At 43.2% G+C, this 27,394-nt stretch overlaps 1 protein-coding gene and 1 long non-coding RNA gene across 2 annotated transcripts; one reads left to right on the plus strand and one right to left on the minus strand.

Annotated features, from left to right (window-relative positions):
• The first annotated feature begins 150 nt into the window (after positions 1 to 150).
• Positions 151 to 25,965, plus strand: LOC307218402 (regulator of G-protein signaling 5-like). The gene is made up of 5 exons (XM_079980653.1): positions 151 to 308; positions 11,054 to 11,164; positions 18,336 to 18,397; positions 19,149 to 19,315; positions 20,202 to 25,965. Exons 1-5 carry the CDS (start codon positions 265 to 267, stop codon positions 20,361 to 20,363), a joined length of 546 nt encoding a protein of 181 aa, XP_079836779.1. The 5' UTR covers positions 151 to 264; the 3' UTR covers positions 20,364 to 25,965.
• On the minus strand, positions 22,167 to 27,394 carry LOC307218403. The gene is made up of 2 exons (XR_013839957.1): positions 27,126 to 27,394; positions 22,167 to 26,746 (listed from the first exon to the last, which is right to left on the minus strand). It is a non-coding gene; the product is annotated as an uncharacterized lncRNA (long non-coding RNA).

Below are 27,394 nucleotides of genomic sequence, written 5' to 3' on the forward strand. Positions count from 1 at the left end.
ACATTCTTGAGTCAAAAGCAGCTAACTTGGGAAATGCAAAAAGGAAGGCCCCCTCTTTGCCTCCTGAGGACGTCTGTGCCTGTCCGGCTAATGCTCCTTCGCTCAGAATCACCACATGGGACGTGATTGGCCAAAGGGGCTGGCTGGGATTCAAGGCAGCCTCTATATATTTCTGAAAGGAAGCCGGCTGCCGCGTTCCAGACGGAGTCTCAGCCTCCCCACACAATCTGCCTGGCATCAAGGACACAATAACCACACGGCAAGATGTGCAAAGGACTAGCTGCCTTGCCCCACACATGTCTGGAGAGGTGAGAGAACCAGTTTGTCTCTTTAAACAGGAAAATTAATGGGTTGATGGGCTGAAAATGAACACAGCAGCCTTTTCTTAGAACGAGAGTTAGCGTACATTGAAGACAGAAAATACATCCCTAGCATGTTAGGATGTTCTCCTGCTCTCATTCATTTTAGTGAAGATTGTGCAGGAGAAGTGCCAGGCGGACTGTGCCGGTGGTGTCAGGATGGTATAAAATGAGTTTCACCAACACAGTAAAGAAATAAGGTGGCTTAACAGAACAGAAAAGTATGATTAACTGAGTTAATTTGTTTTCTATTATGCATGTATGGAACCAGAAAGCTAATTAAATTTTGGATTTATAGAGGTGAACTCTTATTTTGAAGGACGCCATAGAAGGTTCTGTTAAGGCAAAGCAAGAATGAGGAGAGTGAGCTGAATTCTCCGCCATCTCTGCTTCCCCACCCAAACTACCTTTTAAAAACTTGTTTTTATCCCAGTAGGATTTATTTCCATTTTTAAACCCATGCTGGAATGGAAAAAATATGTCTTAACAGCAGTTTTCTTGAGAGGGACTGTGGGTGGGGAGAAGGCTTAGCTCTTACTCTGTTCATCTTTAATGCATTTTAATTCTCCTTTGCACACACACACATTCTACTTTATATGGATTTGATACAGGTCCCATTCTGCACATGGCCTGCCTTTAATTTAGCCCTAAGGCATGAGCTGAATGATAATGGCCTTTGGAAATATACTGTGCTCCTTTAAGCCTCAGTTGGCCATCTGAAATATCAGGATAACAATACTGAAATAAATATATTAGGATTTCCATTAAACCAAATAACAGCCATTAAACCAAATAACAGATGAGATAACGGTATAAACTTTTATTTTATAAGCAGCTGATAATAACCATAGAGATCTTAACTTAAAACAAAAGCAAAGAAGCGTCTTTGTCTCTTGATGAAACACTTTGGAGGCCTGAAGGTTTCCAGATTTGCTGCTTTCTTACAAGGTTTCCTTTTCCAGGAGTTTACCCCTCTGGGTGAATCCAAACCATCAAGCCCAGCTAAACAGATAATTTCTGCACAGGAATTGTACCTGCAGTCATCCTGATCCTGCTTCCACAGGTCATCATAAAGATTAGTGCAATCGTGGATGAAGTACTTTCAGTATTCTAAGTGCTAAGGATTCTATATGTTCATAGCTAAAGCTGCAGTCAACCTCACTTAGCTGGGTAGAATTGCAGCGCAAGTATATCCTTATGTAGCCAAAATGGCACCATCCCTACACAAGGGAGAAGTATCTGAGGGCTGGATTTTTTTGTTTTTTTTTTTGCAGAAGCAGGACACCTAATGAAGCAAAACAGCAAAACTAAACCCTAAACAACCCTGCTAGGTGTCTGTTGGTGGGAGTGGAAAGAGAAATATCTCTCTCCTCTTTCTGAGATCGCGTGGAATGGAGTATTTTGAAAAAAAGGATGGAAAGCTGACATGCTGACTGTCTGGAGGGCTGAGCAGAGAGTGCACACCACACTGCAACATTTTGTTGCAGGTCTTCTTATTTAGTAGTGACTCTCTTGTTTCTAGCTTGTCACCACAAGCAAGGCAATGGGCTACTGGTCATTCTTTAAACCCAGGATGTCCGTGTTTTTTATTACTCAGGAGTGGGGTCAAGCTATATTTGGCTTGTAGGGGGAGGGCAATCACTAAGCATGCCGTGTGCAGCCCCTTCTTGGGTTTGTCATGTACTGCTGGTGCTAGCTTGGATTTCTTAGTAAAAGTGCATACCTTTCAGGATTTGTTGGGTGTCAATGGGTTTTTAAAAAGAAGGAACTACATGGGAAAGCAGCTCTACATAATACAGAAGACAGTAAACTAATTCTGTAGCTTTTTCTTAAGACTTTGGACACATTAGCAACCATTCCTAGCATTTATAACCACACAGCTTTTGACTTTTCAACAGCACTTATTTACACACATTCCCTATGGCAAATTCTTCATGGCAGTGCTAGCCCTTTCTTATATTGCACTGGGCCTGGGGTGCATCAGACAGGAGGGGACGCCCAGCGAGAGAAACAAAGGAGAGAAAGTGGTGAGAAACAAAGATGGCGGAAAATACATGGGGGGGGGAGACTGAGGGAGCTGAAAGGAGGAGGAAGAGGAGGAGGAGGGGGCAGAAGCTGCATCCTCATGCACACACTTTTCTCCAGTTTGCCATTCTTTCACTTTTTATAGAGAATTCAGATTACAATCTTGCATTTCAGCATTTTCTGTGTTATCTTTCTACCTCTGTTTCATATGTGATTGTTGATCAGGGAATGGAGGTTGTCTGAAAACAATCACGGCACTAACTTCTCAAGTGTGGCCAGGCAAAGTGGCACTGAGAGTTTCCAGGGCTCCTGTGTCCTTAATTAAAAGCATCCTGTTAGCTAGTTCAGCCTGTTTTCTGTAGAACATGACGGGGTGGGGGGTGGGCTACTGATTATATTTGTCTTTTTTTTTTTTTTACTGTTTGAACTTTTCAGTAACTGCCACAGACTGATCATTTATTTTGCTTGGTAGTGTAGAAATCTTCCGTTTATTTTTAAATTTTTATTTTTTTATATAGCATTAGTGTTATTTCACTGTGTGAAAATGAAAAGATTAAAGAGGAGGAAATCAGCAATGAAAAGTCCTCAACCCCGCCAGCTGCTTCTACAATTCACAGGCGCTAGAAGTGACAATATGGCAATTTAGAAACTGTCTTCAATCAGCAATAAAAAGCTTTTAATCAGTCATACCTGAGCCTTGCTCAGTAGGAAGAAATGAAATGAACTGGATCAGCAAACAGCATGTTTTTAATTAACATTAGCATCAATCTTTGCTAAACGGGACTGACCTCTCATCGTAGTAATATTTATTACATTTGTTTGTCACTTTATCTTGCCCAAGGCAACTCAAAACAATTTGTAACCAACCAACAAAAACAAGCAAGCAAAACCCATTTAAATGCATTAAAACTAAGCGGGGCAGGAAAAACCCCCAGTACATAAGAAATATCCCACCCACTTCTGAAAGGCCATAGATAGTTAAAGGTCAAAGGCCTGGTTGAAGAGGAACGTTTTTGCCTGGCACCCAAAGATGTAGAATGAAGGTGCCATGCGAGCCTCTCTGGGAGAGCGTAAGTGGGGGGCCACCAGAAAAAAGGCCCATTCTCATGTTGCCGCCCTTTGGACCTCATGGAGGAGGCACACGAAGAAGGGCCTCAGGGGATGGTCTTAGTTCATATGGGAAGAGACAGTATTGAGGTCCTGAGTCGCTTAAGGCTTCACAAGGCATATTATGTGCTGTGTTTCACTACTGTTTTGATATTGCTAAAGGGCTGGCAGAGACAAGGACTTCAGAAAGAAAAGAGTGTAAATGTGTGAGTGAGATAAGCTGGAAGATTGGGGCAGCAGCGGACGGGAGACGGGACAGGTTGCATGAGGAGAACAATTCCTTCCATTGGTTAGCAGCAAACCCTCCAGCATTTCTCTGATGAATTGTGATAAACATAATGTGCTCAGGCATATGTAGCTTATTCTTCCTTTGAAAAAGAAAAGAAAAGCAGCGGAACAGGCGATGACTCCTGCTTGTTGATCAGCTGCCAGAGGAAAAAGATTCTGGCTTGGGCTCCGGGAGAATGCAGTACTAAAATGTGGAAACCCTAACCGGCAGTGTGAAGTCACATAGCCCAAAACCCAGTTTGCCATGTCAGTGAGCTGCCCTTATGGCCAAATGTTCCTGTTGCTTGAGCCGAATCCTGGCTTCTCTCCTGTGCCCGTCCCACACCTGCTCTGTGTCAACACCTGCTGCTTTGCTGTGTCCGCCATCCTTCAATTCCAGCTTTGCTTGACAGCATCTCTGGGCGCAATGCTTCGGTGTGCCTGGTGATGTGATGAAAGAAAACAAATGGGTGCTGTCCATGAGTTTTATTAGCCATAGGCCGTGACAACAGAGGCATCGTGATCAAAGAATAAAACAACAAGGGCAGGGGCCGAAATCTGTGTGGAAAGACACAAGACAAGAACTATCCATCAAAGAAAAAGCCTGGTTTTCATCTGATGAAACAGAATAGCAAGCCAAAGATAATATGAGAACATGAAGACTTAACCAATGAAAAACCACAGAGGTCCCAACTTAAAAAGGGAAAAAAACCCTCTTGATTTTTTATTTTATTTTTTGTGGGGACGGTCTAAATGACTTTGGGATCTGCTGCTTGTACATATATGTCTCCTTTCTACAGTTTTATACTAAAGTGGCAACTCGGGTTAAGAACTTAATTCATTCTGGAGGTCCGTTCTTAACCTGAAACTGTTCTTAACCTGAAGCACCACTTTAGCTAATGGGGCCTCCCGCTGCCGCCGTGCGATTTCTGTTCCCATCCTGAAGCAAAGTTCTTAGTCCGAGGTAATATTTCTGGGTTAGCGGAGTCTGTAACCTTAAGCGTCTGTAACCTGAGTTACCACTGTACTGGTCACTCAAATCCCTGTTAGGAGAAAGATAATTTCATAAAGCCCACAAATGTTAGTAGTTGTGGCCTGTGCTATTTTTCTAGAAAAAGAGGTGCCAGAACTCACCATGAACACCTCCCTCATTCTCTTAGAATGGCAATGGTGCCCACCTGAGAGGAGTCGGAACTGAGTTCCGGTGAGTTCTGGCTTTAAAAAGCCCTGGTCATAGGCAATTTCAACACGAGTGGAAAGGGAAAGGGCACCAGCGCTTCCTAGAATATGTCCCAGGAAACCAGTTGGTGCAAATACAACCTCAAAATGGTGAATAAGCCAACAATTCCCTTTATTGTGAATGCCATTTTATTTTGCAGAGCCAAACAAACACACCTCCTTTTTGATCTCTTCCTGATCATGGGACGGGATTAATTGATTTCTTTTTATGTTTCAATGGATTTTTTCCATAGTTGCTTTTGGAAAAACTGGACCCTTGGTAATACAACTAGATATGATTTGTTTTGACAACCACATTTTCTTATCTTCTTTTACCGTTTGGTTTTTGTCTGGACACTTAATAGTTATTTCATCATGTGTGCAGCAGCACCAACTTAGCACTGCTGATTTACAATAAACTGTTAATCTTATTTCTGTGACTGAGCTGGATGATGTGAGAAAGGGGGCATGCAAGACTCAGACTCTCACGGGTTGCCAGCTTCAGCCATTGTTACTTGTTCCACAGGCTGTGTACCAAAATAAGGTCCGAGTTCCTCCCCTGGGGTAAATGCATTGTGACACTGACACAGGGTTCATGTTTCCTTTTGGGAATGGGCACAATGGAGACAGTGGTGTCTTTATCACATATGGTTGATTTACACATATATACAACCTGGACCTACGATGGAGGGGTTCACAGCATCAGCACCCCAAGAGGGTCTTGCTTCTCCCATAGCTGCAGCCTTGGATTCAGGCAGACCCCACCATGGCTCTCAAACATTGCTCTGCCTCTCCTATTCGCTGCTTTGTTTCTTGATCACAAAACTCCTCTCTCTAGCTCACATAGCTCCCCACTCTCCAAACCCTGGCTTTATCTGTTGAGGGAGCGGCCCCACCTATTTGCTGTCCCACGCAAAGTCTCTTTGTGCTTTGTCTTAATGGCTTGTCAACCTGGGGGGTAAAGGTAAAGGTAAAGGTACCCCTGCCCGTGCGGGCCAGTCTTGACAGACTCTGGGGTTGTGCGCCCATCTCACTCTAGAGGCCAGGGGCCAGCGCTGTCCGGAGACACTTCCGGGTCACGTGGCCAGCGTGACATCGCTGCTCTGGCCAGAGCCAGAGCCAGAGCCGCACATGGAAACGCCGTTTACCTTCCCGCTGGTAAGCGGTCCCTATTTATCTACTTGCACCCGGAGGTGCTTTCGAACTGCTAGGTTGGCAGGCGCTGGGACCGAGCAGCGGGAGCGCACCCCGCCGCAGGGATTCGAACCGCCGACCTTTCGATCGGCAAGACCTAGGCGCTGAGGCTTTAACCCACAGCGCCACCTGCGTCCCTTAAAAACAAGCTTAAAAACAAGCATCTCTCAGTGTCTTGTCATTATTTGGCACTGTGGCGCTGCAATTAATTCTGTGTGTGCTAGACACTTCTAAATTCCTGGAACCAGTAAGTGTTAGAATTTAATCAAAGGCTTCTAATTCCAGGAAATTGCTGGACCACTATAAGCCCTGGATTCAGCAAAGTGTTAAAATCTAATCACAGTGCCAAATAATGACAAGACACTGAGAGATGCTTGTTTTTAAGCTTGTTTTTAACCTGGGGGCTAGCCTGGCTTAATTAACACTTTTAACACTTGCTAAATTGAGGGATTAATGCAGTATCACTCCATTTAACACCCAAGGGTTTGATTAGATTTTAACACTTTGCTGAATCCAGGGCTTATAGTGGTCCAGCAATTTCCTGGAATTAGAAGCCTTTGATTAAATTCTAACACTTACTGGTTCCAGGAATTTAGAAGTGTCTAGCACACACAGAATTAATTGCAACGCCACAGTGCCAAATAATGACAAGACACTGAGAGATGCTTGTTTTTAAGTTAAATGCAGCTGGGAAAGAAGGATCATAAACTACTCAGATAACTTTTGTTATTGGGCACAGCATAAATATTGAACATAGATGAAAACATGGCTTACAGCTTGGGAGGGGACATGATCCATTACTACCTCCTGCTGATAAGGCTAATAGTTGCTTCATCAGGACTGTGGCAGCTGAAACGGCTGAACCCTCCTCCACATCCACAAGAATCCTAATCCTACTTCTACCACCTCACAGCAGTCACTTAAACTTGGTGTGTATGTTTACTACATTATTGCGATTAACCTCATGTTTAGTTTGGCCTTCTCGTGGGAATTTGGCCTTCTGGCAGCCACATCTTTACCTGCCCCACACCTGATGTAGGGTTGGGGCAGGAGGGCATGCTTTGGGTAAAAGACTTCGTGGGCCAAATTTGAACCCCTGGCAGGCCAAGTTTGGCCCATAGGCTGGAGTCACCCCCCCCCCCGCCCTCATGAGAAGACATTGGTGGACTGAGCACCCGCTCACTGTCCTTCTGTACAGGGGTTACTGTGCCTAGAATCTGCTTGCTTGTTTGAACTAATAATGCTCCTTGCCTCTCGCTCCCATCCCATCTGGCTTGCTCCCACATGACTTTTGGGCTGTGGTCCTGTTGTCACCTGAGATGCGGATTGCCAGTGAGTTCTGATCTAAGCAGAAATTCAGCAGGTGCAGCCATTCCCAGCTTAGAGATAGGACAATACTTATTTATAAAATAGGTATTTATAAAACTGACTGAGCAACTGCTGTGCAGATAGAACAGGGCCCAAACTGGGTGCAATCTCCTTGGCTAACTTTCTGGGGATGGGCCAGCAGGAAATGTACCTGTCTGAGTCCATGCTTCATTGGACACCCAGTTGTGTGTGGTATCAGTAGATGTCAGAAGCACAGGAAGGCAACATCCCTAAGCTCTGTCATTCCAAAGAAGTTTTCAGAGCTTCTCCTGCTTATGGTTTTTAATCTGCATTAATTGCAGAGGAGTTCTGCTTATCCAAGAGGTCTTTGCTTTGATATAGGAGATTCATTTGATAACCTGAGGATAAGCAAATAATATCGCTTAAGAAACTTTGGTGAAAGGGAAAACCACTTCTGGTGAAATTTGCCCAGAACTTAAACAGGCTTTAGTTACCCATTGGAAAATTCAAAGCAGCTTTTCTTTTTTTTTTAGAGGATGAGCCTGCGAGAACCTCCCTTAGTCTGGCACAGCCATAAAATATACCCCCCCCCCAAAAAAAACTGCTATTCTTGCATGCTTAAACCTTGCATACCAAAAAGTATATTTTCTTTGAAGTATCTAAAGCAACTAGTGTTTATTTCTAGGTTCAGGGACTCCCAGAATACAGAGTATTTTTTCTCATATTGGGGGTGGGGTGGGGTGTTCCGTTTGCATCCACTCTCAGTATGCATTTCTAATGAGAGTATCCTTACTCAAGAGAAACCTCGGTCAAAAGAGAGCATGGGGACTTAGCCACCCTTTGGCCTGTGAAAAAGGCTTTTCCCAGGTCAAGTGAATACATTTCTTGGAACTACTGATTATGGAAATAGCCTTAGCATCTGTTGACGTCCTCCAAAGAGATGGATGAGTAAGATTTTGACTCCAGGGTCCAAAGAGCCAAGAACATAACGGTCAGTCTTCAGAACTCTTGAGATTTCCTGCCTACGGAGAAAGGAAAAGAGAGAGAAAAACGGAAAGAAAGGAAAAGGAAAGGAAAGAACACTGTGCAGGGACGGCCTTTTAATAAGGCAATAGGAAGCAGTCCACTTTGGGCTTTGTGGATTGTGCACCACACAGCCATTGCCACGGGAGAAGTGGCACGGGAGAAGTGTGGTGGCTTCCAGTGAGATATCGCAAGAGCCCGGGAAAATCTCCTGGACTGCTCATGAGGTCTCACCCGAAGCCACAGCCATGTGAAACAAGGCTTTGGCGTGGAGGTGGGGGCCAGGCACACAGGATGGCACTTTCCTGTTTTGCATCAGGTGGCAAAGCAGGCCAGGCAGCCCCTGACACTGTGTCATTTGATATACTTTTAAATTAATGAGGCTTTCAAATTACTTGAGCCACCAATACAGGATACAGCTGCTTACAGCCCCTTCCCCATTCTCCCACTGGTTCCCTTGCCCACCCTCATCCATCATCTGAGCTCTATAGATCGCAGAATCATTGTGGTGGCGTGTCTAGTGTGATTTTCACAAACCAGGGAGATACGGGTTTCACTCCTGCTTTCTGTGGAGCTCACTGGGCTCAGTCATAGCCTCTCTCCATCTGCTGCATAGGGCTGTTGTGAGGATAAATAGGGTAGCCTCCATGGGCATCCTGTGCTCCCTGTAGGAATAAACGAAGAGCCCAGCTCAGTGGTACCAAAAGCCCATCTCACTGAAGGCAGCCCTGTTTAGGGAAGCTTTTTATGTTTAACAGACCACTGTATTTTAATATTTTGTTGGAAGCCACCCAGAGTGGCTAGCCAGATGGGCGGGGCATGCATAAATAAATAAATAAATAAATAAATAAATAAATGTTAATATAGTATCTTATATCCTACAGTGACCAACCAGATGCCTTTGGGAAGACTGCAATCATGACATGGGGTGCTCAGGCTCCCCAGGAACTGGCATTCAGAGATAGCCTGGAAATAGTATAAAGCCACCATGATTAGTAGCTATAACTATCAATAGCCTTTGTTGTTGTTGTTGCTGCTGCTGCTGCTCCAGGAATCTATCTAATCCCCTTTTAAAGCTGTTGACATGGGTGACATGACATCTTGCTGAAGCGAGTGGCATGGTTTACTTACGGTATGTGCTGTGAGAAGAAATTTCTTTCTTTTGTTGTCCTGAATCTCCCAACATTCAGCTTTAATGGTGAAGTATATATATATAAAAGATTGCAAAAAATACATTGTGGGAAATAACTTCCCACCACCACAAGTAGTAATTGTTGGCACCTGTCCATCTCGAGAGACAATGGAGGGCACCATCAGGAGTGAGGTCAAACTGCTGCATTAGCAGCACCCAAGTGGCGCAAGCCTGAGCAGTGTGTGTGTGTGGGGGGGTTGTCCTGGGCTGCCCAGACAACAAGACCCCCCCCCCCTCAGCCTTGCTGAAGTGGCTGAAAGGAAAGGAGAGCAATATATTTGGCACCAGCTTAGCTGGAGGAGTTGCTGGAAGGAGGTGTACAAGGTGTCATCCACCTGCCTTAGGGACTCCACTATGAATTTGTGTAGGGTTTACTCCTTAGCCTTTTTTTCTCATGTAGATATTCCACAAGGCAGTGGAGGTTTAGGATCAGAGTATTCCTTCTCCTGCCTTCCCAAGTGGAAGAGCCCCATCTGCCCCTCACGTTCCTCTACAGCATGTGCAGAAACCACTTTCTACTTCTAGGTAGTGGTAGGAGGGAAATGTAAGGATGCTGAGAGTAGCTAGGAGACCCCTCTCATCATGCTACAATTTCCAGCACCCTTACAAAACTACACTTCCCAGGACTCTTTGAGAGCCAGTGTGGTGTAGTGGTTAAGAGCGGTAGTCTCGTAATCTGGGGAACCGGGTTCGCGTCTCCGCTCCTCCACATCCAGCTGCTGGGTGACCTTGGGCCAGTCACACTTCTCTGAAGTCTCTCAGCCCCACTCACCTCACAGAGTGTTTGTTGTGGGGGAGGAAGGGAAAGGAGAATGTTAGGGTAGTGATAAAGCGGGATATCAAATCCAAACTCTTCTTCCAAAACTTTTCTTTGGGGGAAGATACAACTATTAAAATGGAAGAAGAGTCTTTTAAAGGCATGGTGTGAATGTGGCCAGTAGACTGGATGATACCCAGGATAAAAGGGGAGATGTCTACGCAATCAGAATAAGGTGAGGAGGAATGGTTTAAGGTCACTTCAACTGAGGGCTCGTCCACATTTCCCCTTGCCCCATGCCTAGACAGCACGGATCCAAGAGATTTCTCGCTTGTCCTGTGCTTTCTAAGCACAGATCAGAGTGGTTTTCCATTTGCCCTGTCACTTTCCCTGGGAAAATCTGCTCTTTGCCACTGAATCAAACAAATGTAGAAGCAACTTCCTCTTATAAGTTACTACCTCTATAAGAACTACCTCTTATAAGTTACGACAAATGTATTCAACTGTCTCAGACTAGCATTTATTGAATACAATGTCAGCTACACTTACATATATATTTTTTTCATATATCTCTCCCTCCAGAGCCAAGGAGATCAAGACGAAGTTGGGCACACTGCTCCAGAAGCCTGACTCGGCTATTGACTTGATTATCCCTTACCCAGAGAAGCCAGAAAAGCCAGCAAAGGTCCAGAAGTAAGGATATAATAATTGGTCCACTCTGTGACCCTGTTTTCTGCTGTTTACGTTTTTCCGTTTTGCTGAAGGCCATTTTCTAGCAATGTTACTTTTGAAAGTGTGGTTGGGTGAACTTTTGCAAAACATTTGAAGCTTATTATTCATTTTAATACCCTTGTCAGCCTCTTTGAACTTTTAAAATGACAAAATCCAAAGGTAAGCAACATTTTAAAATAAAACGAGTCAACATCAAATAGCACAAACCACAGCAGCCAGTTAGCAGTGCATCCATGACTTAAAAAGTCACTTGGAGCAAATAGATCTTCAAAGCATTTTGCAACAAGAAGACTGAAGGGGTCAAGCCAACTATATACCCCTTGAGAGGGAATTCCAGAGTCGAGCCACCACTGAAAAGTCCCTGTCCTTCAACCAATCTTAGGCAGGCCAACAATCTGGATCTCCCTTGCCAAACTGAAGGCACAGGCAGGTTTGTACAGGTGTCTCATGCAATGTGGTCTCAAATTATGTATGGTCAGCTTGGGAACTGGGGCCAGAATCAGTGCAACTGGTACAGAGTCAGTGTAACATGTTCTGACCACCTAGTCACAATGAGCAGACTCTTTCTGTACTGTACAAGTTGAAGTTTCCAAGTCGTTTTCAACAGAAGCTCCACATTCTGAGTGCATTGCCATAGTCTAGTCTGAATGTAACAACTGCTTGCATAACCAAGACTAGATCAGCTTTCCCCATGTAGGAAACAACTGGCGTAGTGGCATGGGCTGGTGAAAGCATACCTGGCTCTGTGTTCCACAGACAATGCTAACCCTGGAGGAACCCTGCCCAAAGCTATAAAGATGGTCTTTCAGAACACAGCTCCATCCAGGATCAACTGAAGACTTAGTACCTCTTTCTTCATCTTAGTCCCAAAACATCCTCTAGACACCTGTCCAGGAGTTCCACAGCCTTCCTGGGATTTATAGGTGGAAAAGAGAGGTAGAGCTGTCTGTCACCAGAATCCTGATGACACTGCACATTAATGCAGGCATTAACAGGGCTTAGAAATAAGTGTTTAAACAGGAAATTAAATGCCCCTGTGATATATGAGGGAATTAAACTTCATTTTACAAAAGGGGAAATAAAATCAGCTTGAATGTTGATCCCATGGCTTTCACAGCTTGTCAAAGGACTGTGAGTCGATATATTGATCCCCTGTCAGTTAATAAAACTTCAGATGTATATTAGCAGGTTTAGAAGAATAAGAGTTTTATAGGAAGTGTGCAAGGAAAAACAATAGTTAATGGTATCAGCTGCTGGGAGGCATCTTGGTGGTGGACGGCTCCATTTATGCTCGCCTTGGATCCCTGTGGGCACTACTGCCTGCTGATCCACAGCATTAATCACTGTCAGTTTTATCTGAAGGAAAACAGTCTCCCATCTGTACTGAAGATAAATCAGTTCCAGGAATTGGAACAAAATGAACACCAGTAGCATCTGCTTTTGTTACGGAGAAGGGTGGCCTCAGTGGGAGAAGGGAAACTACTGTATATTGGCTTTTTGGCCCTGAATCTGTTTCCAATTACTTCTAACGAAGGTTCTGCAGATAGACTGATCTGAAGATTGCATTGTGATCTGCATGGCTGTTATTGGCCTAGTTTGAACAATCATTAGAGACAGAAATTAGATAGATTGTGCACTTTTCCTTTTCAAAGTCATTAAGAACAAATTAGGCGATGTGCTTCATCTTGTCCTGATAATGGAAACAGCAGTCTCATCTTGTCAGCCAGCGGCTCCTCTGAGTTTCTGGAAGGAGGAAAGCATTCTGTTTTCTATTATTCCTACTGGAATAAAGGTTTGCTTATTTTTACTATTTGCTATTTTTAATTTCTGATTTTGTGAATCATGCAGACCCCCCCCCCATTAATTACTGCCAAAGTAGATGCATGCTTAAATACACAGACACAGACAGGCAGCTGCATAGCTTGTTTTTCTGTAGCTGTCCGGGGAGCCCGATTCTCACTGTTAAGGCCGCGCGTGGGAAGCAGAAGCTTATCTCTCCAGATCAGAATGGAGCCCTAGGGTGCTTCCAGATGGAGGTCTATTGTGGAATCAGGACTGGCCCTTTGCGGCATTCACACAACATCAAAATGTCAACTTATACTTTTTTTTTTACATTTTTTTTTGGATTTCTTCTTACTGTGAAAAACCAGTTAGATAAAAATCACCCATCATTTCTCTGCAGTCACTGCTAGTGTGTGGAAGCTGCATTTTGGGGGGTTGGCAATTAGGGGTGTGTGTGTGTGTGTGTGTGTGTGTGTGAGAGAGAGAGAGAGAGAGAGAGAGAGAGAGAGAGAGAGAGAGAGAGAAGATTTATCAGTGGATGGTCCCTGCTATCATACATTGGCAGCTGGTGCCCATGGAACCTGGCAGGGGTGCTAGGAAGTCTTGCCCAGTTGTTCTGGTTTTCTTCCCAGCCTCCTTGCTTGCAAAGACGTGGTGAATACCTAAGCACTGCTGTTGTCCTAAGACTAGGGCTCAGCCACACTTAACTTTTGCTCTTCCAGGCAGAGGTCTACTCTTTAGAGCTCCCTGTCTGAGCATGGGGTTTTTTGTTTGTTTTTCTTTGCCCCAGAGCTTTCCTCTTTAAAACCAGCTCTTTCGCACTGAATTGGAGCAAATGTTAATCAAGTTTTCTGCAGATTAATGTTGATTCTGATTTATCATCAAAAAGTGGGTTTTCCAGGGAAAAGCAGCAGGGGCATAAACCCACAGTTGCTTTTCTGCTGGGAAAATAGTTGTGTACCTCTGTCTTTCCTCATACTCTCCCTATGCAAGTTTTTTTTTGAAGTTTTATTAATATGTAACACCTAACCCTAAATTCTGTGGCTCAGAATTGCTGCCATAATTTCTAGTGTGGGTTCATGCCAAAGAACCCACATTACTCAGAAGTAAGACCCACTGAATTCTACTGGGATTGCCCTCAGACAAGTATTATATAGGATTGCAGTCTCGATCGAAAGGTCGGCGGTTCGAATCCCTGCGGCGGGGTGCGCTCCCGCTGCTCGGTCCCAGCGCCTGCCAACCTAGCAGTTCGAAAGCACCCCCGGGTGCAAGTAGATAAATAGGGACCGCTTACCAGCGGGAAGGTAAACGGCGTTTCCGTGTGCGGCTCTGGCTCGCCAGAGCAGCGATGTCACGCTGGCCACGTGACCCGGAAGTGTCTCCGGACAGCGCTGGCCCCTGGCCTCTTAAGTGAGATGGGCGCACAACCCCAGAGTCTGTCAAGACTGGCCCGTACGGGCAGGGGTACCTTTACCTTTACCTTTAACCAGCAGTCCCACAGGGCTGTTTCCAAGGGCCCTCATGACTTTACACTGCAATCAAATAAACAGTTAAGACCAGGATTTCACCATCTCAAGCCTTGGGGGAAGCATGTGCTTTCTGAAGGAAAAATCAAAAGGCACATTCACCTGAATCTTCTTGGGGGTTGGGCGGATGGAGTGCTTCAGTTCATACCATGTCACCCACATGGAGGGTCCTTCATCCAGGTCTTGTCTCCACCAGTTGCCATGCAATGCCCAACTGCCTTCTCAAGCGGAATGTGAAGGGTGTTCTTCATAAAAGCTACCTGCCATTTCCTTTGGATGCTGCCTTAACTCCTGAATGTGTCCTTCAGTGTGAGTGGGGGCTGCAGTGGTCTGCGCAGGCCCAACAAATGCTGCCCTCTTTTCCCAATTTTCCCAGTGGGATGTTGACAGAGATTGTTAGGGAGTGCCCTGCTTGAAGTCTGGGCGAGTTCTGTGGATGGACATGAGTGAAATTTGCAAACTCTCTTGCTCTGGAGAAGCATAGATAATAATAATATAATAATAATAATTTATTATTTGTACCCCGCCCATCTGGCTGGGTTTCCCCAGCCACTTTGGGCAGCTTCCACAGAGACCAAAAATACACTAAAATGTCACACATTAAAAACTTCCTTGAACAGAGCTGCCTTAAGATGTACATAGAGACATCTGTACAAACAGGAGTTGTGTTCCCTCTCCATCCCACCTTCTTCCACTCCTGAAATTAGGCTACTTTCACTCCAAATAGCCATGATTTCCTCTGCCTTCCTCCACACACCGGACAATGCTCTTTATCTTTTTTAATAAATATTTTTTTCAAGCATCTTGCAAGTTTATGCATCTTGGTGTTTCTTTGCTACCTTTATATAGAAAAAATACACACTTCATTTTTTAAAAAAACCTGAAAAGTGAATGTGAGGAGGTGTCTATGAGCTCAATCCTACAGGGAAATTTGTGTATCTGACAAAACCAGGGATAATGCAGTTTGATTACATCTGTGTACCCCCTGGTGGGAGTCCTAACAGTATTTACCTTTATACAATTAAGAGTGCTTTACAAGTATACTACTATGCTGACTATAAGGTGCTTGCTAACATTTTAATTTTACAGTGGTGCCTCGCAAGGCGAAAAGAATCCGTTCCGCGATTCTCTTCGTCTAGTGGTTTTTTCGTCTTGCGAAGCAACCCTATTAGCATCTTAGCGGATTAGCGCTATTAGCGGCTTACCGGCTATTAGCGGCTTAGCGGCTAAGCGGCTATTAGCGGCTTAGCGGCATAGAAGAAGGGAGAAAAAAGCGAAAAAAATCGCAAGACTCGCAAGACGTTTTCATCTTGCGAAGCAAGCCCATAGGGAAATTCGTCTTGCGAAGTGCCTCGAAAAATGGAAAACCCTTTCGTCTAGCGGGTTTTTCATCTTGCGAGGTGTTCGTCTTGCGGGGCACCACTGTACATATGGGGAACTGAAGCTGAGAGAGACAGGAAGAAGCAGGGAGGAGAGAGAATGTAACTGATTGACTTATTTGCCCAGGCCACACATTTAATCCATGGCAGAAGTGGCAACCCAGAACTCATATTTATTTGGTCTGGGATTCCCAGATCCATGCCCAGCCTCCAGCTCTCCATTCATGGACCACCCTGGTGGTTGTTTGCCTTGAAATACTCTAGATATGCATCACCTCGCTGAACCAGGCAGGTTTATGGCACAGCGGCTTCTCTTCTTCTCCCTCCCCCTTGAGTGATGTTGCCAGCTTGCATCCACACACCCCACCCCATACTTGGCTGGTGCTGCTTTTGTCTTAAACTAATCACTGAGGGCTTGTCCACACTTCCGCTTGTCCGGTGCCCAGAAAACACAGATTTGATCGGTTTCCCCTTTCCTGGGGAAAACCTGCGCTTTAGCTTTAAATCAGAACAAACACAATATTTGCTCCAATTGAGCGCTAAAGTGTGGTTTCCTCCAGGGGAAAGCAGTGAGACAATAAGAAGTGTCGATAAACTCTTTAATTTCAAGCCCTGAAGGGTAAAATCAGATCATTATTATCCATGAAGAGTAAAATCAGATCATTATTATCCATTTCATTGCTGTGAGAACCTTCTGGCATGTCTTGCCTGAGACAAAGGGGGTCATTGACTACATCCCTTAGGAGGGCGTGGGAACTGATGCTGGATCTCTGGGAGGGACAGAAGCAGACCCCAAACCACAGCCAAAGCCGGGGAAAGAGTTCAGCCTTCAGAGAACTTTTGAGAATGAATGAATGAATGAATACTCAAGGGATACAGATGGAGATGGATCATTCCCCACTCTGCTCCAGACTGTTTCTGCCTAGTTCCACACAAAATAAACTGGGGATGTTAAAAATGGAACATTGGAAGCAGTGTAGGAGCCCCTGCATGGTACTTCAAGGCCTCAGGGAAGAACTGTGTGTTATACTCAAGACAGGACTATGGCCCAATACTGCTACCCCATGTAGAATTCCTTCTCCCTCGCTCATAGAATGTGGGATCATAAAGTGCCTTTCCCCAAGCCTCACTCCAGCACACTGTGTGCCACGAGAGGGAAAATGTATGGTGTGATTGTCATGGTTTTGCTCCATAACGATCCAGAGCAAGTCACAACAAATAGTTAGCAGACACAACCAGCTTCATCCAGTATTATTTACTGAAGGCAAATGAGCATAACAGTCACAAATCAAGTTGCAGCAAAACCTTAACTTACACTTACAATAAGCATAGCTGTCAACGTTTCCCATTTTTTAAGGGAAATTCCCTTATTCCAAATAGGATTCCTCCCAAGAAAAGGGAAAATTTGACAGCTATGACAATAAGACTAAAAACTTAGCACTTAAATATACTATACTGTATACAGATTACCGCAAAGGAATGAAGTAGAGAGAACCAAGAAGGAAAAAGAGAAAGTGAAACCAGGCTCTTTTGGGGCTGTTCTTATAGGCAGAATGACCTTGGGAGAGAAAGATAACAGCACCAGTTTAAAGCAGCTTAATTTAGGGTTGCCATATTTCAAACTGTGAAAATCTGGATGGAAAGTTAAGCTTTGCTTTTGAAGGTTGTTGAGCTTTTTGGGCAAATTCACAAAAAAAGAAGTTTTTGAGCTATTTTTAAGGAAGATCACCAAAAACACTGCTGACATGCCATACATCCGGATTTTCCTGGACCTTTTAGCGATTTCTGCCTGGACACTGCTTCTGACTGCAGTACTCCAGATATGTCCAGGAAAGTTAGGGCGTATGGCAGCCAGTGGTGGGAATCTGTAGGACTCCATTGTCCCTGTTGGCCATGCTGGCTGAGACAGATGGGAGTTGGTACCTCAAGTTTGCAGCATCACTCAAACCTGGAGCCTGAGGAAGTATGGAGTCTGCGCACCCATAGGTTTTACCTAATTCCAAATCTCGTTCCCCAGGTCTGTTTTTTACATAACAAACAAACAAACAAACAAATAAACAAGAGAATGGAGATGTTAGCCTAGATCTCCATTGCCTCATCTAGTTGAGCCATGAGCTGCAAACAAATAGGTCCCTAGTTTGACTCTCCCTTCTGGCATAAACTCAGTTGCTGAACTTATGCGAGTCACTACTCGTCTGCGCATCAGTCTGCTCATATGTCGTATAGGGAGGATAACATCAATCTTCCTTCCAGGGCTGCAGTTAAATTATGTGTGTGAAGTGCTTTGAACAAGAATAAAGTCAAAATGCTAAGTGATTATTCTCAATCCTTCTCCACTGTGATGCCTTCAAACACCGACAAATTATTTCTGCTATATTTTACCAGTGACTGTTTTCACTGACTTTAATGGGTGTGCCTAAATATTTTCCCCTCTCATCTTTTCAGACCATCACCAGAGGAGGCTTGGCTGTGGCGCAACTCTCTGGAGAAACTCCTGCAAAATCCATGTGAGTTTGCTGCGGGATCTCCCACTACTGGGAGCACCTATTCTAGCAATGTTAGAGTCCTTGCAGGTTGTGAGTGTGAGCAGGTTAAATCATTCCTTGGGAATGACGAGGTAGAAGTGCAGTCATAAGTATTTAATAATAATGACACTACACAAGGGCTTTGGATGAAAACTGAATGGTACTGTGCCACAAACTAGAGACATGGAGGAATCCAGATATAGAGGTAATAAAGCTGTTGGTAGTAAGGCAATATGACAGAGGGGAAAACCCAGTATGCTTCAAGCAATTCATAGGCATGTGACATGTGCAGAAGTTGAATTGCAGCCACAAGTTAGTTAGAGCAATTAGACTCTAAGGACATAGTGATTTAAATGCCATTGTCTCCATTCATAAGGAGCACAACAAATTCCTCCCTCTCCCATATAGCCTGCCTTCATGTGAACTGGAGCTTCTGTGTCTAATAGTCCCTTAGTATGGCTTGCTAGAATCCTGCTACATTATCCTCCTCCAAAAACTACTTATTATTATGTGATAGATTCAAACAAGAGAAAGTGGAACTGGAATAAGAAGTTGGGGTAGAAATAAATCGTTCTGATACAATTTGTAGGTACGAGGAAGAAAAGCGATACAGATGTTGAATAGGGGAATCTGCATTTTCCATGTCGGAAGCCAATGTTCTCTCTTATTTGAAAGGATTATGGTGAATCCATTATTTTAAATGATGACCTTTCCCCAATTTTTCCCTGCGCAGACGGTCTTGCTAGCTTCAGGACCTTCCTCCAATCCGAGTTCAGCGAGGAGAACATTGAGTTCTGGATTGCTTGTGAAGACTATAAGAAAATCAAAGTGCCTGCTAAAATGGCTGAAAAGGCCAAGAAGATCTATGAGGAATTTATCCAAAGTGAGGCTCCCAAAGAGGTCAGTTATTTGCATTGAAAGGAGTTCATAAATTTGCTGTATGCTAAGAGTTGTCTCTAGTGGAATGATCTTACGATATTATCCCCCAAATCACGGGACAATTCTCTAAACTATCCCCTGACTGTATATCATAATGATTTGCTGTTGAAGTGACAGTTACAGCATTGCTTCCCAGTCATCATGCAATATACTTGGGAACTCTACTTTTACACCTTTAATTTTTTTTAAAAAAATTGAATATCTACCGTAAATTAAAGTTGTAGTAGAACTTTGCTCTAATTCAAAGCCTGCTAATTTCAATAGGCTCTGCCAACATTTTCAAATTAAAATTTGTATCCTTTGAAATTTTACATCTGCCACATACAGCCCACAACCAAGACTCATGTACTTATTCTAGGGAAGAGCCAAGAGCTCAATGCTCAGGTTCAATTCCTGGCATCGCCTGCTAAAAGGATCTCATGTGGCAGGGTTCAGAAAATGCTCCATCTGAAAGTCCAAAAGACTGACTCAGAATGAGGTAGCTTCATAACTGGCATTTGTAGCAAAAAAATCACAATCTACATTGCAAATAAATTCAAATATTTAATTATTTTTGCATTTGTGTTCTAGATGTTCACTGCATTATGGCCCAGATTAATTTCTGATATTCCTGGTTTCATGTTTGCCATTGTTACAAACATTTATTTATTTATTTATTTATTTATTTATTTATAATTTGCACCCCCCCATCTGACTAGTTTGCATGGGAGAGGCATGTTGGCAGTTCTGCCATAAATCCAAGTGCAAAACATATTTTTAGTAGCTCCCTTGCTTTAAATAACACTGTGAAGGAACAGGATTGGTTTGATTTCCACAGATAATCACTTCCCCCCTCCTTCTTACCTAGGTGAACATTGACCATTTCACCAAATCTGTGACCATGAAGAACCTGGTGGAGCCATCTGTGAGCACTTTTGACCTGGCCCAGAAGAGAATCTTCATGCTGATGGAGAAGGATTCTCTGCCCAGATTTGTGCGTTCCAACATATATCAGGAATTAGTAAAGTAGCAATGTGGCAGAGCTGTGCGGGGAACTGCTACTCCCACCCCAAGCAGCGCCGTTACTTCCTTACTCCAGTTATCAGTAGCCAGCGTTTGCTAGTCATCTGCGTAGTTGTTTTGCTTTATATATACAGTATATATATATATATATATATCAAGCTTCTAGAGTTCAAAGGCTGTGTTGTTAAAAGTTTTGCCCACACTGTTTTGGTCTCTCTGCTGTTCCAGATGATTTCATATTACAATTTCTGAAATTTCTGTTCTTCTCCATGAATATCACTGTTTCCAAAAAAAAAGTAAAAGTAATTAGATGGGCACACCTACCTAAAATACAACAGATGTCAACTGTTGAAGCCTATGCTACTTGTATTTATTATCCCATCACCTATCCATCGCATGTCTGTGTCTAATCAAAGATAAGGAGGTTGGGGGTCTTGAACTGGTGCATTGGGACCCACTGGTGACTTGCAGCTGGACCTATTGGTTGGTAGCAGCAGCAATACCACCATGAAAATATATGGTGTGACAATAAAAAGTGGGTCTCCAATTGCCTGCTTGGGCTAAGGGTGGGTCCCTGGTCTGAAAAGGTTGAGGGCTATTACTATAGAAAACAGGTTTTGACCTGCATAGGTCATCCTGTCATTTGTAGTAGCCATGAGGATACAGCATGACTCAGCTATATAAGGAAGATAAGAAAGGAAAAGGATGCGCATCAGCCCACAAAAATGACATTCACTCTCTTGTGCCTTTTTACTTAATTCTTTCACTGAGATCATATTCACATACTCCCACGTCAAAAGTTTGTTATCCACTAGGTCATTTTATTACTGCAGTTTCATCCAGGGAATGTTATTCAGATATATTGTTATCGGGTGAGAGCAGGCACTTAGTATGCCTCAGTAAACAAAACAAGGAATATGACAGAAAATTACAGCTCTTTGCCAATTAAGGGAGCATTCAAAGACACATTTGCCACATGAAACTGATGGTATAAAAACTCAGCTTGCAATAATGATCTATATGTTGACATGGGGATGTGGGAATTAGGCAGGAAAGCCAAGAGGTTTGTCAAGCTTCTTGTGGGTTACATGCAGCTTGGTGGATCATAAGTTACACCAAAGCCTGCTCCACTGTGAAGAAGGCTGAAGAGAAAGTGATAGTTTTTTGGTCAGCAACTGATGTCGCTCCAGCATGTTCTACTGGAGTTGAGGGAAGGGATGTGCAATTATATCATTTTCAAAATACCCACCCCAAGTAGCAGTTACTAAAACACACTAAAACTCTTGGAAATGGAGACAAAGAGGTAAATAAATCTGACCATTCCAGCCTAAACAGTGTGGCTTGTTTTTAGCAACCCAGGCCTCTTATTTACTTCCATTTCTTACGTTAGCTTTAGTGAGGTTATAATAACTGTAATGAACCTACATAATTCCCAGTGCCAGTGCACAGCCCATGCGCAGGAGCATATGTAATGTTCCAGAAGTATTCTTTTCTGAATTGTGATGAAAATACCTGTAGCAAAGTCTTGTCTTTTCATTCTCTCTGGGGCAGGCTTGCCAAAGTGGTATTTAACCTCAAAATTAGTGTTACTTGTATTCTAATTATAAACTATCTAGATTTTTGCTTTCTGTGAACTGCATGGAAATAGAAATGCATCTGAACCCAAATGAAGAGAAAAGGTAGCCGTGCTAAACACCATCTTGCAATCCCAGCCTGTGGATGCATAGCTGAATGAGTCAGCTATACAGCATGCGAGAACTACCCTACTGTTAATCCAGATTCACCTTTTCCCACAGAAAACCCATTAAAAAATAAATAAAAATAAAACCCCTTCTGCCATTGACCAGTTCATGATATCTAAATGACTCATTTGCCCCTTATTTTTGAAAACTCTGCGATCTGGGGGATGGGGGAATTAATCCTAAATGCTAAAAAGAAAAAGAAAAAAGAAGGCACAATAAAAAGCAGGATGACAAACCCCTTTAAGTTCAAGATGAAAAGAAAATACAAAATTTAGACAGCTCTAGAAGGAGGATAGATTGCTTTTCTGTATAAAGATTTGGTTCATTACATTCTTGTTGGTCAGACTCCACAGGACAGACCTAATTGGGTCACTAATATTCTATTTCAAGGTAGGGTTAGAACCATTTCCCACTGAATGTACATGGCCACTCCACTACTTAAACCAGCCTTGGCCAAAGAAAATATCTTATTACAGCTTGCCTGTCATGAAGAAAGTCTTTGGTCTCACTCCAATTTCAAGATGTGCTGACATCCTATGAACAGATGCTCATTTCTAGCCAGCCCTAACTCCATCTTTTTCCTGGTAGCAGTAAGTCACTAGTTATGTCCCTTTACAGACAGGGTAGAACGTCCTGTGGGATTAGGCACCAATCCAATCCTATTATTTCTATACGGATACAGAAGGGGGAAGCAAACTAGTGACTGCAATGTATGAAGTGTGTATAAGCAACCTTAATAAACAGAGTTATCCTTTCTAAGGGCTTGACTTAAAGTTTCAGGGTTTTAGCCCCATTCACCCGGTCTTCTAGGCGAAAAGGCTAAAATCTCGGAGTCAGGTATAAGAACACGCTTTTTTTTTGCCTTTTGTTCCACCCTCCATATGCATCAGGCTCCAGACACAGCCAGTCTCCACCTGCTGCCTCACCAAGTGCAGTCATTCAACTTCATCTGGCACCACCAGGCTATTTCATTACAATGCAGTTAAATAGTTTTACATATACTACAAATAAGTGCTGGACTAGAACCATCATTCCCAGTTTTCTTAAATTTCTCAATAAACAAATTATTTTCTTCTAAATTATAAAGACATACGATGCAGTCTTTAAAGAAAAAAGTCATCATGAAAGGAAATTCCAGGCAATAACTAATCTAAGTTGGTTAAATAATCTTATTTTCCTGGGAAATGATATGACAATGAGTGATTGATCAACCTTGGTTTTAGCCCATGCTTTGTGGTGATCCATCAGTTATCCCCTGGTGTTATATGCACTTGTTTGTGGGGAACTATGTGGGAAAGGCTGACTAATCCCCAGGGACCATTTTTGGGAACACACATTTCCTTGAGATGCTGATAACAGAACAAGCTGTCAAGATTCCTCTTCCCCTAGAGGCAGATTTTCCAGCCCATGATGTATGAGGCAGCCTGCATGGTTACAGCTTAGGCTGAACCTGTTCTGTTTCTCTCCCTCTGAAATTATAAAGAGCTTGTCAACATGTTTAAACTAGCAGCCTGCTCTCTCGGGTCCTGGAAAGAGAGCTTAACAAGACAGCATGTGACATGCAATGAAATAAACAAAGGCTTGACAAACCTGTTTTCAGAAGAGTAAGAAAAATAACTTCTAAAAATTGTTTCCATGCTGAAAATATAAAAATATAGCACATGGCTGAAGGGTCAGGCTTCCCAGGAGAAAGAAAACAAATCTATTTGTTTTTATTGTTTAGCCTCAGGCAAACATCTAAAGAACCATTACAGCGTGAGAATGAGGATTTTATGCTCCCCCCCCCGATTTCTCAGTATAGACCTGGTTCACACATCAATTTAAGCCATAATTAAAAACAAATTATGGTCAGTGAACAGGCAGCATGCTTGCACACACTACTGAAAACTTATTGCTGTACTTCTCTGCTTCTCTCTCCTTGCTGGGAAAGAAGCAACAGACTAAGCTGTCATGTTTCTCTTGCAACAAACCATGTACATTAGTCAAGGTTTGCTCTTGGCTTACTGCTCATGGTTTGTTTAGATGAAACAAACCATAAGCATTAGGGAGCAATTTTATCAAGATTGCAGTGCATTCTGGGTGACTTGGAGAATACCTGAATCAGTTGTGGTATGGCAGATTCTGTGCAAGTTCCCACACCCCTGTCACTTTCCTGTCCCAAGCAGAAAACAGTGATTTCAGAACTGGATCAGGGATGGTTGAGCCCAGTAGCTTCATCAAAGGAAGAATTTAGTCAGTCTGTGATAGAGAAGCAATTAGAGCCCAATGGATGCTCAAGGCAAGTGCTTCTCAACATCATCAAAACGTGTCTTGGAAGATGCCTCTAAATGATCCAATATTTTTAAAAAATATTATGACATCTTCAACCTGTCCCTCTTTGAGTCCATATTATCCTCCCAAATCCTCCCAAATATGTGTTGTCTCCCCAAAATTTGTGGGGCAGATTAGGCTGAAAAAGATTTTCTGTTCCAAGGCTGCCAGGTGAGTTCACTGGTTGACTGGTTTCCAGAATCCACAGCCCAGTAAGGAATGTGACAAGAAAATGCCTTGGAAAGTATGAGAGAACAATGGCTTGACAAAACATTGTATAACCTTCGCACAAGCAAATCAAAATGAATGTTCAGAAAACAGATTGTGTCATCTAACCTCCCTACAAACTTTATTCAAACAAATCAGGTTGAATGCTCAGGTAGTCTGGAAGCGACCTCAAATTCAAGGCCTCAGACCTGAACCTATAAACTTGTGAAACCAATGAAGACCCTCAAGATCCTTTGTTTGTGAAATGACAGGCCATCTCTTTCTCTAAACATCTATAGGTGTTAAATGTAAAGAAAAACATTTGCCTAATGATCAGTTATGTATAATGTCATCAGGTGATCCGATCTCTTTCTAGCACCTGGGTTTCCCATATTCAATACCAACCATGCTTTAGTTTTAGCTTTTAAAAATATTTTTTAAAAAATATTTTTTAAAACCTGAGATTAACGTGATTGGTCTCTCCTTTTGAGCATGTTCATACCTTGCCATATCAGTAGTTATCCATTGACTTGATTAGACCAATTAAAATACTGAACATCCATTTTACAAAGCATCACTGCCCTGTACAGCACAGGAAGTCCTTAGAAACCAAAGCAAGAACTCTGGCACTGTGTATTTGCATTTATTACCCAGCTTAGGGGGCTTACCTTGAATTGCTTGAATTGCTATTCTTCAACACTGCCACAACGAATGCAAAAAGTAATCTCCTTTTAGGCACATTTTTAACAATGTGCCTGTGAAGCCAAATTGTTATAAGCCACTTCATACCGCAGAAGCCTTGGCAGAAGCCCAGAATTTCTAATAAGGTGCAGTTGTGCAGCATCCTCTATTTAATCTTTCTGGTATGCAAATCAGGTGGAGGGAAGATGCAATTAAAAACAAACCAACAAAATCACCAACTTTTGGGGAGCCTACTACAGAGACGTTTGGGTTGTGATAGCTTTATTTTCAGTTAAGTTAGATTTTTATCCTACTTTTGTCATTTAATAATGCACATGTTATTGGTGATTTCATTATATTTCTCCATTATTATCTGCAGGCTTATACAATATATAAAAAATTATGGGCAAATTCCACTTAGAACTTCTCCTCATTGGAATGAATGTGATTTACAGTCTCCTGAGACTTGTTTTCATTTCACTGGAAGATGTTCCCATTGGATTTTTCATATTCATATATTCACATATATATTTCTAGAATGCTTTAATTTGTGTTTTAGATTGTGTTCTGGATTGCACATAGACTGAACGACTGCAAATTTAAAGATGACTAGTTAAAACTATTTACTCAGCTTTTTATCCAGTATGAAATAAAGTGTCCCTGAGTCTTCTCTGTGACCTTTCTTCTTTTGCGCAGTTCGGTTAGGCAAATGCCTTTTGGAATGTTAGCACTTGCACTACCCACAGACACTTGTCTGGTATATGGTGACTCTTTGCAAGATCACAGGACTCAAGACTTCACTTTCTCCAGAGCCTCCAAGTTTCAGATTTGTATAAATCACTCACCTCTATAAATAGGGTTGTTTTGTGACTTCCCCATTTCTCTTCTTGTGGCTATGATTGTGCTAGATTCTCAAACAGGATCATGGTCAGTTTAGTGAAGGGCCGTGGCACTCCAGATACAGGTAAGGCTACAATTCCAATCATTCTTACCATTGCCCATGCTGACAGATGGGAGTTGTAGTCCAACACATCTGGAAGGTCATGGGTTTCTCATCCTTGGCTTAGTGCAAGATTTCAGACCCACAAATTTAATTTTTTTTATGCTGCTTACACTACTTATCATAAATATAGTTGCTGATCTTTGGGTTTAGTCTCTTTGTTACAATTGAAGGGGTGGGAATATGTACGCAGACAGACGGTGGCAAATAAGGAAACTGTAATCGGAAATTTTAACAATTGCTGCCTTCGGTGTCCCTGAGTACATCCCACCGTTTTGGTTTGTCAGATAAAATGGTCCAGAAACAGAGAATAGTGTTATATTTCCTCCCAGAGAGCAGAAGGGACTTAAAAAGCGATCACTCTTCTGGTGGGTACACTCACCCCACTCCGCCATCTCTACCTTATTTCTAGAAGTGTAAGTGGGACAAAATAAATATGTATGTGTACACCTTGGGATGGACGCGGGTGGCGCTGTGGGTAAAACCTCAGTGCCTAGGACTTGCCGATCGCATGGTTGGCGGTTTGAATCCCCACGGCGGGGTGAGCTCCCGTCGTTCGGTCCCAGCTCCTGCCCACCTAGCAGTTCGAAAGCACCCCTAAGTGCAAGTAGATAAATAGGTACCGCTTTATAGCGGGAAGGTAAACGGCGTTTCTGTGTGCTGCGCTGGTGCTGGCTCGCCAGAGCAGCTTCGTTAGCTGGCCACGTGACCCGGAAGTGTCTGCGGACAGCGCTGGCCCCCGGCCTCTTAAGTGAGATGAGCGCACAACCCTAGAGTCGGACACGACTGGCCCGTACGGGCAGGGGTACCTTTCCCTTTCCCTTTACACCTTGGGAAGGAATGCCTTTCTCCTTCTGCTCTCACAATTCTTAAAAACCATTGTCTTTATCCAGCTACGAATGGCACCCATTTCTGGGGGCAGAGTATTAAGTTAGGCTACACGGAGGGAGAGTGTTGAGATGAGAGCAAACCCTGCCCTTGAAACAAGATTGCTCAGCATCCGATGAGGAGGACCCCATGGAATTTGAGTATGTCTGTGTCGGTGGCCATCAGAATGACAGGCATGTTCCTTGTTTCTAATATTGGGCAAACAGCATC

Source organism: Podarcis cretensis (assembly GCF_951804945.1).
Source record: "Podarcis cretensis genome assembly, chromosome: 6".
Taxonomy (NCBI): domain Eukaryota; kingdom Metazoa; phylum Chordata; class Lepidosauria; order Squamata; family Lacertidae; genus Podarcis; species Podarcis cretensis.

What these genes read in the sequence shown, in the direction of transcription:
- LOC307218402 (XM_079980653.1), top strand. Translation starts at nt 265, where the DNA reads ATGTGCAAAGGACTAGCTGCCTTGCCCCACACATGTCTGGAGAG. An exon ending in AAGCCAGCAAAGGTCCAGAA is followed by an intron (nt 11,165 to 18,335) that starts GTAAGGATATAA and finishes TCATCTTTTCAG; the next exon opens with ACCATCACCAGAGGAGGCTT. An exon ending in AAAGTGAGGCTCCCAAAGAG is followed by an intron (nt 19,316 to 20,201) that starts GTCAGTTATTTG and finishes CTTCTTACCTAG; the next exon opens with GTGAACATTGACCATTTCAC.